The sequence below is a fragment of the Engraulis encrasicolus genome, chromosome 14 (genome assembly GCF_034702125.1).
Source record: "Engraulis encrasicolus isolate BLACKSEA-1 chromosome 14, IST_EnEncr_1.0, whole genome shotgun sequence".
Taxonomy (NCBI): domain Eukaryota; kingdom Metazoa; phylum Chordata; class Actinopteri; order Clupeiformes; family Engraulidae; genus Engraulis; species Engraulis encrasicolus.
This window is the reverse complement of record NC_085870.1, coordinates 15,305,938-15,323,699: the sequence shown is the minus strand read 5'-3', so window position 1 is coordinate 15,323,699 and position 17,762 is coordinate 15,305,938. Positions and strand designations below refer to the sequence as shown.

Here is a 17,762-nt window from a genome sequence, read left to right as displayed (position 1 = left end):
GCTTTTTTAAGGGAGTACTTGACAGCCTGCCTTCACTGTCATTCTTTTGCCTCTTGCTCTCCCAGGAGCAACTACCGGATCTGTGTCTGACCTAAGGGTGATTGATATTACCCAGAATTCAGTGCTCCTGGGTTGGACACCACTGACAGGGGCATCAACTTATATCTTGAGATGGAAAGAAGACAGAGGTGGGTGACTGTGTACTGGATAATATTACACAACACTAGTATGCTTGCTGGTATTGTAAAGCATTAATAACACTTGGGAAATAATGAACAAATGATGAACAAAATATTAACAAATGTTTATAAATGACTGGCAAATGTTCATATTTTATATTTATCAAACATTTACAAATGGTTTGCAAAAATGCTCTGTTAGAATGTTTCTATCTTGAACATAATATTTGTAGATCTTTTATAAACCATGAATAAGAGTAGTTCATAATAAAAACATTTGTTAATGTTTTGTTCATCATTAGTTCATACATGGAAGCAATTCAATGTGCTTTACAAAGAGATAAAAAACATTAAAAAATTAAAAGTCTTTTTATAAAGTTTATAAAGTCTTACCAAAAACCCTTGACCAATTACAGAGGTGTCAAAAGTGAAATTAAAAGTACTTTTTTTGGTAAACATGGAATTACATAGCTGTTACACCATTTACTCCATTGTAACTAATTGGATAAATAGACTGTGTTGTTACTGAAAAACACTGAAAACCTATCAAGGGTCCACCACAAACTTGAACCAACCGGTGCACAGTTAGCTGATTGTAAGGCGAGTACACAGGTCTACTGTTTACTCAGATAAGTTACTTGTGTGGGAAGGAAACTGTGTTTCTTTTTTAAATGTTTACTTTTACTTTTGACACCTCTGACCAATTAACACTGCATGTTGTGTGGCAGACTCTGGAGAGGGCCTGTCTCAGGTGTTGAACGGCTCGGCCAACTCGTTCCGCGTGTCTGGGTTGAGACTGGGTCGCCGCTACATCTTCTCGCTACAGCCCTCTTTCCAGAACCAGCTTGGAACCGTCACCACGGTGGAGGAACGCACAGGTACAACAGGACATGTACAGTACATATGCGCACGCGCGCACACACACACACACACACACACACACACACACACACACACACACACACACACACACACACACACACACACACACACACACACACACACACACACACACACACACACACACACACACACACACACACACACACACACACACACACACACACACACACACACACACACACACACACACACACACACACACACACAGTCATGGGTGAGCGGTTAGGGCGTCAGACTTGCATCCCAGAGGTTGCCGGTTCGACTCCCGACCCGCCAGGTTGGTGGGGGGAGTAATCAACCAGTGCTCTCCCCCATCCCCCTCCATGGTACCGTCCCACCGCACTGCTCCCCATGGGGCGCCACTGAGGGCTGCCCCCTTGCACGGGTGAGGCATAAATGCAATTTCGTTGTGTGCAGTGTGCAGTGTTCACTTGTGTGCTGTGGAGTGCTGTGTCACAATGACAATGGGAGTTGGAGTTTCCCAATGGGCTTTCACGGCTTTCTTTCACACACACACACACACACACACACACACACACACACCACACACAACAATATTTCCTTCTAGTTCAGCAATGTGTGTGTGTGTATGTGTGTCTGTGTGTGTGTGTGTGTGTGTGTGTGTGTGTGTGTGTGTGTGTGTGTGTGTGTGTGTGTGTTGCCTTCTAGTGTGTGTGGACGGGCGTCTGGACGTGGTGTTCCTGGTCCCTGCGTCTCAGGAGCGCTCGCGTTTCAAGGACTCTGTTCTCTCTCTGATCTCCAGTGCTGCAGGAACATTCACCACCATCGGCCCACGAGACTCACAGGTCTGTGTGTGTGTTTGTGCGTGTGCGTGTGCGTGTGCGTGTGCGCGCACGCATGTGTGTGTGTGTGTGTGTGTGTGTGTTTGTGTGTGTGTGTGTGTTTGTGTGTGTGCGTGTGCGTGTGCGTGTGCGCGCACGCATGTGTGTGTGTGTGTGTGTGTGTGTGTGTGTGTGTGTGTTTGTGTGTGTGTGTGTGTTTGTGTGTGTGTGTTCCACCCATTCAGCACCTATACTACAGTTTCATGGTGCTCACCGGCAAAAGCTTTGCGTGCATTAAGTGTAGAATCAAGTCTTTTTCTCTATCTCTCTCATTTGTGTTGTGCTGTGCTTTGCTGTGCTATGGTGTGTTGTGTTGTGTTGTGCTGTGCTGTGCTGTGTTGTACTATTCTGTGCTGTGCTGTGCTGTGCTGTGCTGTGTCGTGTCGTGTCGTGTCGTGTCGTGTCGTGTCGTGTCGTGTCGTACTGTGCTGTTCTGTGCTGTGCTGTGCTGTGCTTTGTTGTGTTGTGTTGTGTTGTGCTTGTAGCTACTGTAACTATACGTATGCGTTCTCCTTCCTGTCCAGATGGGGATATTAACTTACAGTGATGTACCGAGGGTGCACTTCCTGCTTAATCGCCATAGCAACAGTCAGACTCTACTGCAGGAGATTGTGTCCACACCCTACACTGCTGGTCCTGGAAATGCCATAGGTGAGTAACCTTTCATTGAACCACAGCACAAACACACATAGAGTATGTAATATATGAAATAGATGTCATTCTGAGTCATTCCTGAATCACTACTATCAGTACGCTACACACATAATATTATGATAGTATAATATGATATAGCATAATAATATCATGAATATCTGGTCTGTAGTCTATATTTAACAATGTATGTACAATAATATTTTCAGATGTAGTAGTAGTGATTCAGTAATGACGTTATTATATTATATTGTATAATATTACATTATATTATATTGTATTATATTATATTATATTATATTATATTATATTATATTATATTATATTATATTATATTATATTATATTATATTATATTATATTATATTTTTATATTATATTATATCTACATGCTTATATTATACAATGTTTAAGTCTGACAGTAAATCTCAGAGAATAAAATATGTATTACTTGTCCATGCATTTGCATGTTTGCATGCATATTCTTTATCTTGGTCTGAAAACATATACAGGTACAGTATAAGATGTCTTGGAGACAGTGTCATTTTTCTGATCTCCTGTGTGACTTCAGGTGCGGCGCTGACGTACACCCAGAGGTACTTAATGAGCGTGTCGAGTGGCCGACGACGTATCGCAGGAGTGGTGGTGCTCATTGCCGACGGCAGGTCTACTGACGACGCCATCAGGGCAGCCGCCGATCTCAGGGCCACAGGTGAGCTATTCATAGTAGGGCTGTAACGATACACTCAACTCAGGATTCGATTCGGATTTTTGACTTACGGTACAGTTGGATACACCCCACGATTTTTAAAATGTATCTTTTTAAATAAGTTTATTTCCTTTTTTCATTTGCCAGCATATTAGAATACATTCTTAACTAGAAATGCATTCAGAGAGTGCAGACCACCGCCAAGGAAGCTGTTTGATAGAACATTTCACTATGTTACACCCTATTTTTTTCAAATCTTCCTGCCTTGTTTTTGTGGAGTTATGGTACTGTAAATCCCATTACACTCCTTAGCCCTATGCCTTTCCCCTTCCCCTCCATCTTGCGCGTCCATGTGTAGGGGTAGTGGCGTGGTAGTGGCGAAGGTAATAACAACTTTGTTATAGGTAGAATAAGTTACAACAGGCTACTAATAATTGTAAAAAGTTTAACAATAATAATGATGATCATTTGAAGCTTGGAAGCTCATATCATGTGGTTGTTTTCTGGACTGAAGGGTAGGCTAACAGAACTCTGAAAGGGTATATATCACAATACTGCCTTCTTGCTCCGTGATACTATATCATGTGTACCGCGTACCACGATTTGTCGGTTCGATACAATATTGTTACAGCCCTTATTCATAGTATTTGGATGTAAGTGAAGAGCTTCGGTAGGAGGCCACAGGTGCGATAAATGAAGAACACTTTCATCTCTCCAAAACCAAATGCCATGCCATCGTCTTCAAAAATATTCACAAATGATGTGTCGGTAACACTTAATTGTGCTTCTCACACGACAGTAGTTCCAGTAAATTCAGGATGAAATCAGATCAATAACACACATTTATATGTGCGTGCATGCGTGTGCGTGTGTGCGTGTGTTTCTGTTTGTGTGTGTGTTTGTTTATGTGTGTGTGTGTGTGTGTGTGTGTGTGTGTGTGTGTGTGTGTGTGTGTGTGTGTGTGTGTGTGTGTGTGTGTGTGTGTGCATGCGTGCATACTTGCTTGCGTCCTTGTGTGTTTGTGTGTGCATGTCGCATGTCTGTGTGTGTGTGTGTGCATGTGTGTGTGTACTGTACCTGTCTCTCCACAGGCGTAACAGTGTTGGCTTTGGGCATGGGTCAGGCGGATACGGAGGAGCTGCGGCGCATTGTGACAGACGGCAGCACCCAGAACCTGCTGTTCGTGCCCGACGGCACCCAGCTCTACAGACACCACCCAGATGTGGCAGACCTGCTCTGCGGCCTCGCCAGGGGCACCGGCATCGTGGTAAGATATAATAGAGCCACACTCTCAGAAATCAGAACTCGTCGCTAGGGGAGTACCATTGCATCGCTTGGGTGGTACCTCAATGAAGAGGTGACAGATGCACATTGGTTGACATTGCAAGAAAAGTTTTTGATGGGGTACCAATCAAGCGACACAATGGTACTCCCCTCGAAGGTACTGCCACAGCGACAAGTTCTGTACCTTTATTTCTGAGAGTGTAGGCAAACACATATAATAGCCGTGGAGGAAAGGAAAGACAAAGTGTAGACTCAGAGATGGCTTAAAGTTGTTCCTTGATACCTTGACCCATGCAGTAAAAAAATGGGATAAATGTCAATAAACTTGTATCAATTGAGATAGAGTATTTACAACACCGTGGAGAGTCAAATTACTTTAAGATAGTGAAGGCCTATTTACAACACTTTGAGTGGGTCCAAATATTACCTGAAACGTTAATATCAACTTTTCAAAAGTTATGTTAACAGTATAATTTATAAGTATAACTATAAGAGTAAAAGGTATGTCTTTACAGTGTAACTTTAACTAAGATCATTTAACACAACGGAATTGCACATTGACTGACAAATGTAATTTACAGATCATTAACAAGTACTTTAAAGACTTGCTTTATATTGCAATAAAAAGACGCCAAAGGCACAAAAAAAATCAGACTACTGACATGAAAACAAACCATGCTCTTACGTGTACTCATGCTGCTTGTGTTCATGCACACTTTAGGGCCCTGAACGTGGGCAGTGTACTGTTCAGTGTCCCAGGGTGAGTTGTCTTTTTGTTGTCTATTAGGAAATTCTATATTTTGAACATTTGTTGTTTTCTACCTGTAAACAGCACCTAATCTCCTTTTTGTTTGTTTGCCACCATGTTATTAGGGGGAGAAAGGAGAAATAGGCCAGAAGGTAAGAGAGTCTTGGGCTATTCTGACAGATCACACAACAAGTGGAATTAAGTACAGTACCGGTACATATAAGTTACTTCTATGCAGAGCACCTTAGTGTCTGTATGACCATTTTTACTTTCATGAAGCCTTCCCATACATTGCTGAATATAATGGGTATTGTGTTGTTTCAGGGTGAAGCAGGCCGTAATGGACAGGATGGGAGAAAGGGCGACGCGGTGAGTAGCTTGTCTTAACTTTCTATGCAGTAGGTCTACTTTAATATATGCTTAAAGAAAGTAACCGATCTTTAGCACTTTTGTGTATGTTTATGGCTGTGAGCCATGAACATTTTTGTGAATTTGGTGACACTGTTGCTTGAAATCCCAATTTGTGTGTGTGTGTGTGTGTGTGTGTGTGTGTGTGTGTGTGTGTGTGTGTGTGTGTGTGTGTGTGTGTGTGTGTGTGTGTGTGTGTGTGTGTGTGTGTGTGCGTGCATGCGTGTGTGTGTGTGTGTGTTGCTTTTTGTGCATTACAGGGACGTGATGGTATACCAGGACGAGAGGGGCCTCGAGGACCACAGGGGCCCCCAGGAGGCGGTAGTGGGGACGCAGTTGGAGTCAGAGGAGAGAAAGGAGAGAGGGTACACCACCACCCCATTCACATACACAAACACATGCACAGACACTCAGAAGAGAGATAACCAAGAACAAATCCTTATTAGCCGTTTTTTTCCCCCCATCCCCTCGTACTACTAATTTCATTTTTGAAGAGGGTCTGGAAATGCCGAAGTCAGAAACGTTGAGTGGAGGGAAGCAGAGGCGCATCTTGCCACCAGATAAGGCAGGCAGCCGCTTTGGGCCCCCAAGCCCTTATTTGGTGAATAACAGCCCACACGTTACCACAGTAGTGGCGATTTTGGTTCAAATGTTCATTCTTTTGCATTTTTGCTTGGGGCCCCATCTGATCCTGGAATCGCCTCTGGAGGGACGGGTGAACTCTGTTGAAATTAGAAACGTGTTTATTTTATCCACTTGCTAACATTTTTCATGGGAGGAGGTGAACTCCTTTGATGTTTGGAGTGCGCACCGTCCTCCCCTATCCCTCCCTCGTTCATGACATTGAAAAATGATTACTGATGGGAGGGGGTGAAGTCGGTTGATATTCGAAATATGCATCCACTTCCCTCGCCCCTCCCCTGTTTACTGATCACTGATTAGCAGCTAACCAGGGAACAGGGGACAGGTGTAATCATTTGCTGGTTAGCTGAAATCCAGTTCATGACCGTCTGAATGAATGAACTTGGTTCAACGGGATGGTAAAAACCAGGCTAAATCAGCAGCGCAGTTGAGCCGCTCAACTCCTCCCTTTGGTTGAGCCATTCAATTTGTGCCATTGTGCGTACAAACACACTGGAGACAAACTCTGCAGAAAACATTCCCTCCTTGACATGAATCCCTTGATCGTGAGTTCTTGTGTGTTCTCCATCAAGGGAACTGCAAGAGAATGATGATGATGATGATGTTGATGATTATTACTTTATTTTTAAAGGTACACTGTGAGACATTTTTAGTTGTTATTTCCAGAATCCATGCTACCCATTCACAAATGTTACCTTTTTCATGAATACTTACCACCACCATCAAATTCTAAGTGTTCATTATGACTGGTAAAATTGCACTTTTCATACATGAAAAGGGGGATCTTCTTCATGGTCCGCCATTTTTGATTCCCAGAAATAGATATTTTTAGCTGCAAAAATGACTGTACTTGGGCCATACTAGAAAATATTAGTTCATTACTTTCATGAAAAAAATCCAATTGGCAATAGGCAACCCCGTTTCAATGAGCAGCATAGTTGCAGTACCTTTTTTGACCATTTCCTGCACAGTGTACCTTTAATCTTTGTATTTTCTCCATCAGGGTTTTCCAGGACTGGATGGGAGCCCTGGCCTTCCTGGCCGCCCAGGGACTGCTGGACCCGCTGGGGCCGCGGTGAGTCTTCACATACACTACATTACATTACCGCAATAAACAGTAATAAATAGTAATGTGTTTTATAAATATTCACTGAGCCTTCACAAGAGTACAGCTCAAGACATCAACTCACATCACATGTCAGGTCACATTTTTTCAGACCTGCACCCACCCTTGCCTGCACAACACAGCAGGCAATCGACCGCTAACCCGTGAACACGTACCCCCCCAGACCAGTTAACATTCTCGCCGTTATCCACTCGTGGCTGTGAAAAAACACACAAAAACAAAAAATATTGTAATAGGCCTAGGGCATGCACTTCATTTTTTAATGTTCTTCTAAACAAAGAGTGCAGGTACATGGGAGGAATATTTCAATTTTGAACTCGTTTGCAGAACACTGTTTCACACATAGGCTAAAAGGAATATTCCTGAACTTGTTGATGCACAAAATTCACAGCCAACTGCTGCTATGGTCGCATGGTCCTTGTCCTACCGCTTGGGAGGTTTTTTAACTTTGGGGATAAAAGCATGGCAGGCTTAGCCTGAAAGATGTTTGACGGGTATTAATCAGGCGAAAGATGTTAGCCTGAAAGATGTTTGACGGCGTCAACAGTTGGCCTCCGCCCAGGCTACTTGTGGCTGCCCTCCTCGTGCAGATGATCTCCACATTAATTATTACATTGCATTACATTACATTACATTGCATTTGGCAGACGCTTTATAACCAAGGCAACTTTCAAAGGAGGACATAATCATAGCCCATCACATCAGACACATTATCAAATACAAAGTGCAAAGGAAATATACAGACCAACAAGTGCAGATGCAAAGAACTATGTATTACTAATACCTGCTGGAGCATTGGTGAGCGTTCACAGAAATTCAACTCAGGAGCAACAAAAGTCTCTATTGTTTCTATGGGATCTAATCTAATTTAATCTGTAGAATGAATCTACAGTTATCAAATCTGATCTAATTTAATCTACAGGGATCCCAGGGCCTTCCAGGAGTCAGAGGAGATACTGTGAGTTTCAAGAGCCACACTCACATTGCACATACACGCTATCTATCTATCTATCTATCTATCTATCTATCTATCTATCTATCTATCTATCTATCTATCTATCTATCTATCTATCTATCTATCTATCTATCTATCTAGAAATATGGCTGCCATATTGAATTTTTGTGTGGCCAGCGCTTTTTTTTTTTTTACCTAAAAGTGACCACATTTCTCGATTTTATACCAAGGTGAACGATTATGTCACTAATCTATCTATCTATCTATCTATCTATCTATCTATCTATCTATCTATCTATCTATCTATCTCTCTATCTATCTATCTATCTATCTATCTATCTATCTATCTATCTATCTATCTATCTATCTATCTATCTATCTATCTCACACATACAGAAACAAACAAATGAACTTGTTCTATGTGTCCCTTGTGTCTTTCCGTAGGGTCCAGGAGGTGCTGCTGGGACTGATGGTCCAAAAGGAGAGAAGGGACAAAAGGTATAGTAAAGCACAAAAACAAATCTAGTAACGCTCATTCCCCTACATGTCACCATGCTGATGTAATTGACTGTTGTGTTTTTCAAAGAACGACTGTTTTTGCATAAATCCTATTCCAATGCAGCTTCCATCAGCTGAGACAAGCATGCAATTATACTGAGATAATTGTATTTGTAACTGACATTGTGTGTGTGTGTGTGTGTGTGTGTGTGTGTGTGTGTGTGTGTGTGTGTGTGTGTGTGTGTGTGTGTGTGTGTGTGTGTGTGTGTGTGTGTGTGTGTGTGTGTGTGTGTGTGTGTGTGTGTGCGTGCGTGTGTGTGTTTTCTCTCTGTGCAGGGTGAATCGGGTACTGGAAGTGGCGTAGTAGGAAGAAAGGGAGAGCCAGGAATCCCTGGACTGCCGGTAAAACACTCGATTGATATTATATTCGTTCTTTTAAAAGCAGCATTGCTCCAAACCAAGGTGGCGGCTTTGTTGATGTATACTATTTGCTCCAATGGACAGCGGCCATCTTGGTTTCTGCAGTATATCCAGAGACAATTGAGATGAAGGTAGATATGATTCATAAGGAGTTTCTCCCGAGATCGTAAGGCTAGAACGTTAGAACGTAAGGCTCTAAACTGCAATCCTATGGCAGTCATGCCCCATTAGGACACCCAGGAAACTTGGCAAAAAATGGAAAGTCACCCCCATTACGAGACTAGAGTTGATTCCACTTCATTGCATTGATGACGCGTGTAACGACTTATCTTGGTCTACCATATTGAAAATCTTTGGCATATCTTTGAAGGTGTGCCAGGAAGAGCCTCCCCTTAAATTCTCTGCATTGCTCCTGGTTGTAGTTTTAAAGCGATACTGCACCATTTCTGGAAATTTGCCCATTTCCCACCTTCCCTCCAGTTACTGTAAAGGAGCAGTCCACCTCATTTCAGGAAATGTCTCATATGTAGTTATGCCCTGGTAAAATGTGAGAATAGATAGGCTTTTCTCTCTATGTGTCTATGTCTATTGATGCCTTTAGTGGCTGTGTAACAGAGGCTAACTAGCAGAGTTGGCATGCAACGTTAGTAAACCTCCCACCCAAAGCCTCATACAGTTTCGATGCCGTTGGACTGGGAGACTGGTCTCTTGCAGTTGACGAGGTCGCGCGTTCGCACCCCGAGGGGGACGAGCAGGTGCAAGATGACCATTCGTCACAGTGGTGCCGATTGACCCGGGATGGGAGTGAGGTTTAAGGGGGAGAGTGTAACATAGGCTAACTAGCAGAGTTGGCATGCAACGTTAGTAAACCTTCCTCCCAAAGCCTCGTACAGTTTCTATGCCGTTGGACTGGGAGAATTGTCTCTTGGTCCAGCAGTATCGTACTGTGTCTCCCATTGCCGGACCATTGTAGTTGACGAGGTCGCACATTCGCACCCCGAGGGGGACGAGCAGGTGCAAGATGACCATCCGTCACAGTGGTGCCGATTGACCCGGGATGGGAGTGAAGTTTAAGGGGGAGAGTGTAACAGAGGCTAACTAGCAGAGTTGGCGTGCAACGTTAGTAAACCTCCCTCCCAAAGACTCATACAGTTTCGATGCCGTTGGACTGGGAGACTGGTCTCTTGGTCCAGCAGTATCGTACTGTGTCTCCCATTGCCGGACCGTTGTAGTTGACGAGGTCGCACATTCGCACCCCGAGGGGGACGAGCAGGTGCAAGATGACCTCCGTCACAGCTGCAAGGCCCCAACAGCTACCTTACGGCCCACCTGGCATTCACCTAGCTAAATGTTGGCCAGGAGGGACCCAATGAACGGTCATGTACATGTAATACCACAAAACATGTGGTAATTGACATATTGTGCTACATGTGACCAGACAGAAATCATGGAAGTCACAATTATGTTTATTTGCATGAAGTAGGCAGGAAATACCATTATTTAAGCAATCATTCTTCTCGGTTTTGTTGTGATATTGTGATTTTTCATTAGTTATATTTTAGTCACTTGGTATTAAGCTCTCTGTATTTCCATCGTTCTCTGTTGCTATTTGTCTGTCGTCCCCACCCCTCTACCACCTCTCTCACACTCTTTCACCCACCCCGCTCTCTCTCCTCCAGGGTCGACCTGGTGCTGATGGGGCCAAGGGTAATTCTGGAGCATCTGGGCAGGACGGTAAACCCGGGGTTCCCGGCACACCTGGCATACCTGGCAAGGTCAGGCACTAAACTGGTAACATCCTTAAATTGCTGTAGATTCGACATTATTGTCATCACACATGTATGGAGGATGCAGAGTACCAGCATCTCATCTCAGTGCTGCTATGGCAGTAACACCTGGCAAGGCCTGGATTGACATTACATGGGCCTGGGCATCCTTCAGTCACATTTATTTCAACAACCTGTGTTGGGATTTGTACTTTTTTAAGATAAAATTGGCAGAAGGACCATCACGTTATAGAGCAGCCTCATTCCTCGAAGTCTACGTGGAAGATTTTTCCAGAAGATTTCTCCAGGCAGTCACCAAGTTGAAGCTCTGCCTCAGCTGGGCTTTAACAATCTTATGTACTGCTCAGAATCCACTGAGACATTCATGCAGAAGTACATGTATAATGTTCTGGAATGGCCATGTCAATCTCAAGAATGAGACCTCACTGGAAATGCATGGGATGATTTGAAGCTGGCGGCCTTCACAAGGAACTCTGAAAACCTGACAGACCTGGAGGCGTTTTGTAGATGTCTTATGTACAATGTCTGGCCAACTGCCAGATATTTCTTGAACTCATGTACGGGCTGGTACAGGAATACAGAAAAAATAGGGTGTACGTATTTAATTATTTTAGGAGTTGCCCAAAGCATGTGTATGCCTAGGGGTTCTTATAATGTCAATATCATATTAAATGTCAATATGATGTATATATTTTCATATGGTATACAGTATGCCTAGGGTTCATAAAATGTCAATATCATATTAAATGTCAATATGATGTATATATTTCCATATGGTATGTTAAAATAGCATTTCTGCCTCAGAATCTCCCTTAAAGACAAAGTGATTTAGTAACATTTGCTTAAAGGTGATGCAAACTTTGCTTATCACAAGATAAAGGTGACAGAATATTCACATCGTTTTTATTAGTGCTGCTGATCATATGTGTCAACGCACTCAGACAAATGCACGCACTCACGCCTACGCACACACACGCACATTATTTACATTTGCATTATTTATTAAACTTGCTAAGCTTTAACCCATGCTTTATTTTTTATAGGGTGTGAAAGGAGATCAAGGAGAGAGGGTGAGTCATACTTGTCATTTGCATAAAGTGAAACCAAATAAGAGAGAATATGATGATAATGTTGATAATGATTATGTTATGTTAATCGATGTTTCTGTTGTGCTCTTTTTTCATTCACTTACCAGTAGAGGAAGGAGGGAGAGTATTCTCATGCAAACCAATCATTGTGTTTTAAGTGCATTGTTTTTATTTATTGACAGTGATTTGTTACTATTAGATTACTATTGGTCACTGCTAGACTACATCAAATGTAATGTTGATAAATTACTGCTTACGTGATTACCTGCAGCATGGATTCATATCTAGTTCCATTCCCATTGGCTACTCGTCCTCCATGTTCCTTCTCTTCTTTTTTTGGAGGGGGGGGTGGGTTTAATGCCTTTATTTGGTAGTGATAGTAAAGAGATGACAGGAAACGAGTGGGAAAGAGAGATGGGGGCAAGACTGAGCAATGACCAAGGCCAGACTTGAACCTGGGTGCAGGCAAGTTGAAATCCGGGGGGCTTAGCGCGCCCCTTTTTTCTCCCTCTTGGATCTTGAAAGATACTTCGGTCCTCATCCGGTCATCAGTCGTCTAGTTCAGTGGTTCTTAACCTGGGGTGCGGGCACCCCCTGGGGGTGCGCCAGAGATTTCAGGGGGTGCACGGAATTGTGTTTGTGTTGAGGTTGTGACCAAAATTCTGTTAGCAAACATTATAATTAGGCCAAATCAAACCCAAATTTAAACCGGTTTTGGTCCCCATGTCAAGTCATTAAGGTATTGATTAATGTCTCAAGCAAGAATCATTGTAATAAATCACTTAAATAATGTTTTAGGGCGTATAGAAATGTAGAAGTTTGGGTTGGGGGTGCGCGGCTTGTCTTGGTCACAGGTATGGGGGTGCGTGAAGAAGAAAAGGTTAAGAACCACTGGTCTAGTTGATAGTTCACTAGTGTTTCCTGTTACATCAATCAAAGCAGACAACTGTTAGAAGATCATCAGATGAGGAATGAAACATCTTTTAAGCTCCAACAAGAAGTCTAATTACTTAACTCTTTGATGATGGGGGGGGGGGGTGTCAAGCACTTTGACTATGTACATGGGATACTAATTGAAACTATGCATTGTTGTTGCTCCATACACAATTTTGTTGCCTTCAATGTCAGTGGCAATACAACTCTTGAAACTTGAAATTTAACATGACGTGCAGGGATGGACTAGTAGTCTGCTTGGGCATTTTCCTGTTGGGCAAACAGTGCTGGAGGCTGGTGCTTTTTTTGTTTTGTTTTGTTTCGTTAGAGACCAGAAATAAGATGGGGCAACCCATTCATCAGTCTTTTATAGCCTATAGACACTGGACTGAGTCGATCATAATATTTTAGAAAAGCAGGGGAGCTCTGGGGAATGGTCTACACACCAAAAATGCTTGAGATGTCTTTTGGTCCCAGAGTCTTTTGGTCCCTGATCAACGGGATGAATGAGAATCTCAGACTCAGGCGAAATATCAACATAGGACCCTCTTCAATTGTTTTTTGCGGCAACTTACCATGGCAGGGCTGACTATTGGGGACTGCTACATTGGACAGTTTTGCTGGGGCCCTAGGCCATTGTTTCCCAACCTTTTTTGTCTTGTGTACCCCCTAAGCATAGTCATTGTGCCATGAGTACCCCTCAAGTTATAGTTTAGTCTATATCACTTTCTCTATCAATGTAACTAAGCCTCATACATTTGTTAAAATTTCATTTTTCCAAGTACCCCCTGCAGTGTGCTCGCGTACCCCTAGTGGTACACGTACCCCTGGTTGGGAAACACTGCCCTAGGCAATTGCCTAGTCTGCTCAGGAGGATCTTCATAGACATCAACAGTGTTCCTCTCCCCCTTTATCTCCCATAGGGTCCCCCAGGAGTGGGCGCTGGAGTGGCAGCCAAAGGGGACACCGGTCCTGCAGTAAGTTTACTTCATGCTTTACACTCATAGCAATATATTACATTAGATTTAGCAGAAGTTCTTATCCAAAACAACTTACAAAAGAGGACATAATCAATATCAGCCTGAGTCTGTATTTGTGTATACTGTATACTTACAAAGGGGGGGAGGGGGGGGGGTGGATCTCACCCCTTCTGTTTTGATACCCCTCCTGTGCTTCAGATTTTTCCTTCTTCTCATAGGAACATTTTAAAATCTTTTTTATATGGGAAACTGACACTTGGTTAACGTTGCCTTACTTTTTATTTCCAAATTCAAAACAACACATTTTTGTTTTACTGAAGCTTTTGATATGGATTTGTGTTTCAGGGGGAACGTGGGCTTGCTGGCACTCCTGGACTACGAGGAATTGCAGGACAAAAAGGAGGCAAAGGAGACAAGGTGTGTGTGTGTGTGTGTGTGTGTGTGTGTGTGTGTGTGTGTGTGTGTGTGTGTGTGTGTGTGTGTGTGTGTGTGTGTGTGTGTGTGTGTGTGCGTGTGTGTGCGTGCGTGTGTCTATATTTGTGTGCATCACAGTGTGTGTGTGTGTGCGTGCGTGTGTGTGTGTGTGCGCGTGTGTGTGCGCGTGTGCATGTGTGTGTGTCTTTTTTTGTCTGTGTGTGTCTGTGCAGGAATGCTCTGTCTTGTTTGTTTGCATACAGTGTACGTGCTTGCTCATCTATGAGTTGTTTTGAATGCAGTAGTCAATTTCATTGAACACAATGCTGTGATCCTTTGATGTGTTGTGCTGTGCAATCACAAGTTGTTGATGATGTAATCAAAATTTATCGACGGCTTTCCTCTTGTGTGTTAGGGTGAAACTGGAGACGGTTTGCCTGGACCTGCTGGCAGTCAAGGAGAGCCCGGGGACCGTGTAAGTATTCAGAAAATTCACCATCATATACTGAGCATACGTCAATGCAAATGTATTCATTAGGTTGTGGACTGTGAACAATGGACGCCACCCGACAAAAATACTGAAGTGTTTACATTCTTTAGTTCAGAACATTGTTGGCCAGCAAATGTCAGATTGTAAGATTGGCTGTCAGTGTCCAGAATTTTGGTGACATAGTTTACTATGAATGCGAACTGGCCATGATGTCGTTGACATGTCATACATTTTGATAAATGTTCAGGCTCATATTTCCATAGCAGGTGTCCTTTAGATTTTCAATTACCCACGGTGAGGATATGGGCATGCAGGGAAGCCAGCAAGGGGAGACAAAGGGGTCAGTTGTCCCGGGCCCTTGGATAGAGGGGGCCAGAGAAATGCATCCCTATTACATTGCATGTATTGGGTGAGGGGGCCCTTTCAGATGACTTTGTCCCGAGCCCAGCCAAAGCTGTCAGTGGCCCTATGGGCATGTGTTGCAGGCTTATGAGAACATGTGCAATACGTATTTTTTTTCCATGTATCTCTTCAGTACACTCCAAAGGGGGTGTAATTACTACGCCATCCTGTCATTATCCGATCTTTTTAATATCCTCTTCTCAGTATCATGTCATGTGTTCGCAGACTAGAAAAAGTTATTTAAGTTGCCCATTGCTGCTGGCACTATGACATACAGTAATTGACTAAAGTTCAGATCTGTTACAACACCTCAGGATGACATCAGAGTGACATCCTTTAAACAGATAATCACATTGATTCAGCGGATTACACTGGGACTGGGGATTACTGCAGTTGTAGTTATATGACATTATTCAGACAAGAAGAGATTGGGTGAAAGTTTGGGTGAGGCTACATGGTATTTCTTTATGCTAGATGTCACTTCTGGCAGGGCCACTGACAGCTTTGGCTGGGCCAGGGACAAAGTAATCTGAATCGGCCTCCCTTTCACATCCTCCGTATCTCTAATCCAACACCTTTGCCACTGAGCCAAGCAGCTGGCTAATTGGCCTCCCTTTCAATTCATACAGTCCCCTGTCTCCCTGGGACCGAGAGAAGTGATCCGTTTAACTCACCCTGTCGGCAGGACTGGGTGCTGGACTGGTATACATCGCATCCTACTTAGCATCCTAATGCTGTTACAGAATGGGTGTCAAGTTTTACAGCAAGTGATGATAGAAACAGAGAGAGTAGAGAGAGAGAGGTTCCATTGGCCCATTGTTTCCTGGTTCTATTATGGCCCCCCTTAGGCAGACCTAGGCAGACCTAAGGACTATTCTATTCATTGTAGGAGCATTATGACACGGCCCTTTAGGCAGACCGGAACCTGGTCGCGTTAGGTGCCCATAGAAACCTATTATGTTGGCATATCTCTATACTTAAAGAATCACTGATAGAAACTTGCCGTGGTGCTCATCTACTCGGTGAGTAGTTGGATGGTTTTCCAGTTGGTTGCCACGATTCATCTCAGCTTTCTCATTTTATTTTAAGAGATCCAGTGAAAAGTCACGCCTGGTTTGTAACCCTTTCTGTTTTGTGTAACACACAGCACCATGGGTGTTCATGTTGTTTAGTTTATCAGTGATCTGAGTTACGTCATGAGGTACCAACGTTATGAGCATAGGAGCCATAGGGACATAAGGGCATAGAGACCATAGAAATCCATTCATTAATGCTGTACCTCTGCCGTCCACTAGCCGTCCACTAGCCGTCCACTAGAACATTTGACGTCACATGCAAATGATGGATATATTTATGTGTGTGTATTACTTTAACTTTAAACTCAACTTTAAATGTCCATGTTCTCTCTTAGGGTCCCAGGGGTCCTCCTGGAGAAAGAGGCGAAAAGGTAAGAAAGGCTCCAAAAGTCACGTGACCTAACTATTCTGTCCACAATTCACTGTAAATAGATGCATGATCTGTAATGCCTGTCAAAGATATGGTGCTTGATGATGAACTGGGCTTAGGCGTCAGGTGGCCCAACGGCATCTAATGTCCATAAATTAAGAAAGTAATTGGTGGTTACTGAAACGCTGAAATGAATATGCTTCATAGATAGTCCAATAAATATGAACAAACAAAAAAAAAACATCCAATATTGGCACTGGCTGTCATTGCGCCAGCCTGCTGTTTGCTACTGCTGAAACGTTACTGACCCACATGTCCAAAAACAACTGCCTTCCATCCAGAGTATTTAGGAAATGTGCCCCAATGAGTGCCCCAAATGAGGACTTGCTCCTCAACAAATGTTGATTTACTGCACGATGTACTGTAAACTCAGCACACTGCTCAGTACTGTAAGTCTGTACACCTGTCTGTATCTCGTTGTCAGGGTGACCGAGGACAAGGTGGCGCACCAGGTATCCAAGGAGAAAGGGTGAGTACAGTATGGGTAGGTTACTGTGATATACTGTATGTATCCAAGGAGAAAGGGTAAGTACAGTATGGGTATGTTACTGTGATTTATGTATCCAAGGAGACAGGTGAAAATGAGTATGTTACTCAATGTGATATACAATGAGACTGAGCTGTTCATGACTGTGTTACTGTCACATGTATGTGTTTGTAACTCTCGCATACTGTCTGACTAGTAGTTACAGTATCAAATTCAAAATAAAACCATAAAACAATATGTGCCATTAACAGTACCACCGTTATAGTATACACACGTCACTCAGGTAAAGGGCTCACAATAGATTACTATTT

General features: G+C 43.2%; 1 protein-coding gene across 1 annotated transcript in view; it reads left to right on the top strand.

The window, feature by feature from the left end:
- col7a1 (collagen, type VII, alpha 1) overlaps nucleotides 1-17,762 on the top strand; it is a 119,956-nt gene that overhangs the window by 42,703 nt on the left and 59,491 nt on the right. The window contains exons 22-42 of the mRNA XM_063216245.1: nucleotides 66-188; nucleotides 908-1,057; nucleotides 1,752-1,888; nucleotides 2,449-2,575; nucleotides 3,146-3,286; nucleotides 4,375-4,550; nucleotides 5,289-5,327; nucleotides 5,441-5,467; nucleotides 5,640-5,684; nucleotides 5,984-6,088; nucleotides 7,369-7,440; nucleotides 8,414-8,449; nucleotides 8,891-8,944; nucleotides 9,281-9,346; nucleotides 11,044-11,139; nucleotides 12,195-12,221; nucleotides 14,096-14,149; nucleotides 14,498-14,569; nucleotides 14,982-15,041; nucleotides 16,870-16,905; nucleotides 17,389-17,433. Of these exons, the coding sequence (XP_063072315.1) occupies nucleotides 66-188; nucleotides 908-1,057; nucleotides 1,752-1,888; nucleotides 2,449-2,575; nucleotides 3,146-3,286; nucleotides 4,375-4,550; nucleotides 5,289-5,327; nucleotides 5,441-5,467; nucleotides 5,640-5,684; nucleotides 5,984-6,088; nucleotides 7,369-7,440; nucleotides 8,414-8,449; nucleotides 8,891-8,944; nucleotides 9,281-9,346; nucleotides 11,044-11,139; nucleotides 12,195-12,221; nucleotides 14,096-14,149; nucleotides 14,498-14,569; nucleotides 14,982-15,041; nucleotides 16,870-16,905; nucleotides 17,389-17,433 (1,688 nt within the window). The remainder of the gene's footprint in view (nucleotides 1-65; nucleotides 189-907; nucleotides 1,058-1,751; nucleotides 1,889-2,448; nucleotides 2,576-3,145; nucleotides 3,287-4,374; nucleotides 4,551-5,288; nucleotides 5,328-5,440; nucleotides 5,468-5,639; nucleotides 5,685-5,983; nucleotides 6,089-7,368; nucleotides 7,441-8,413; nucleotides 8,450-8,890; nucleotides 8,945-9,280; nucleotides 9,347-11,043; nucleotides 11,140-12,194; nucleotides 12,222-14,095; nucleotides 14,150-14,497; nucleotides 14,570-14,981; nucleotides 15,042-16,869; nucleotides 16,906-17,388; nucleotides 17,434-17,762) is intronic.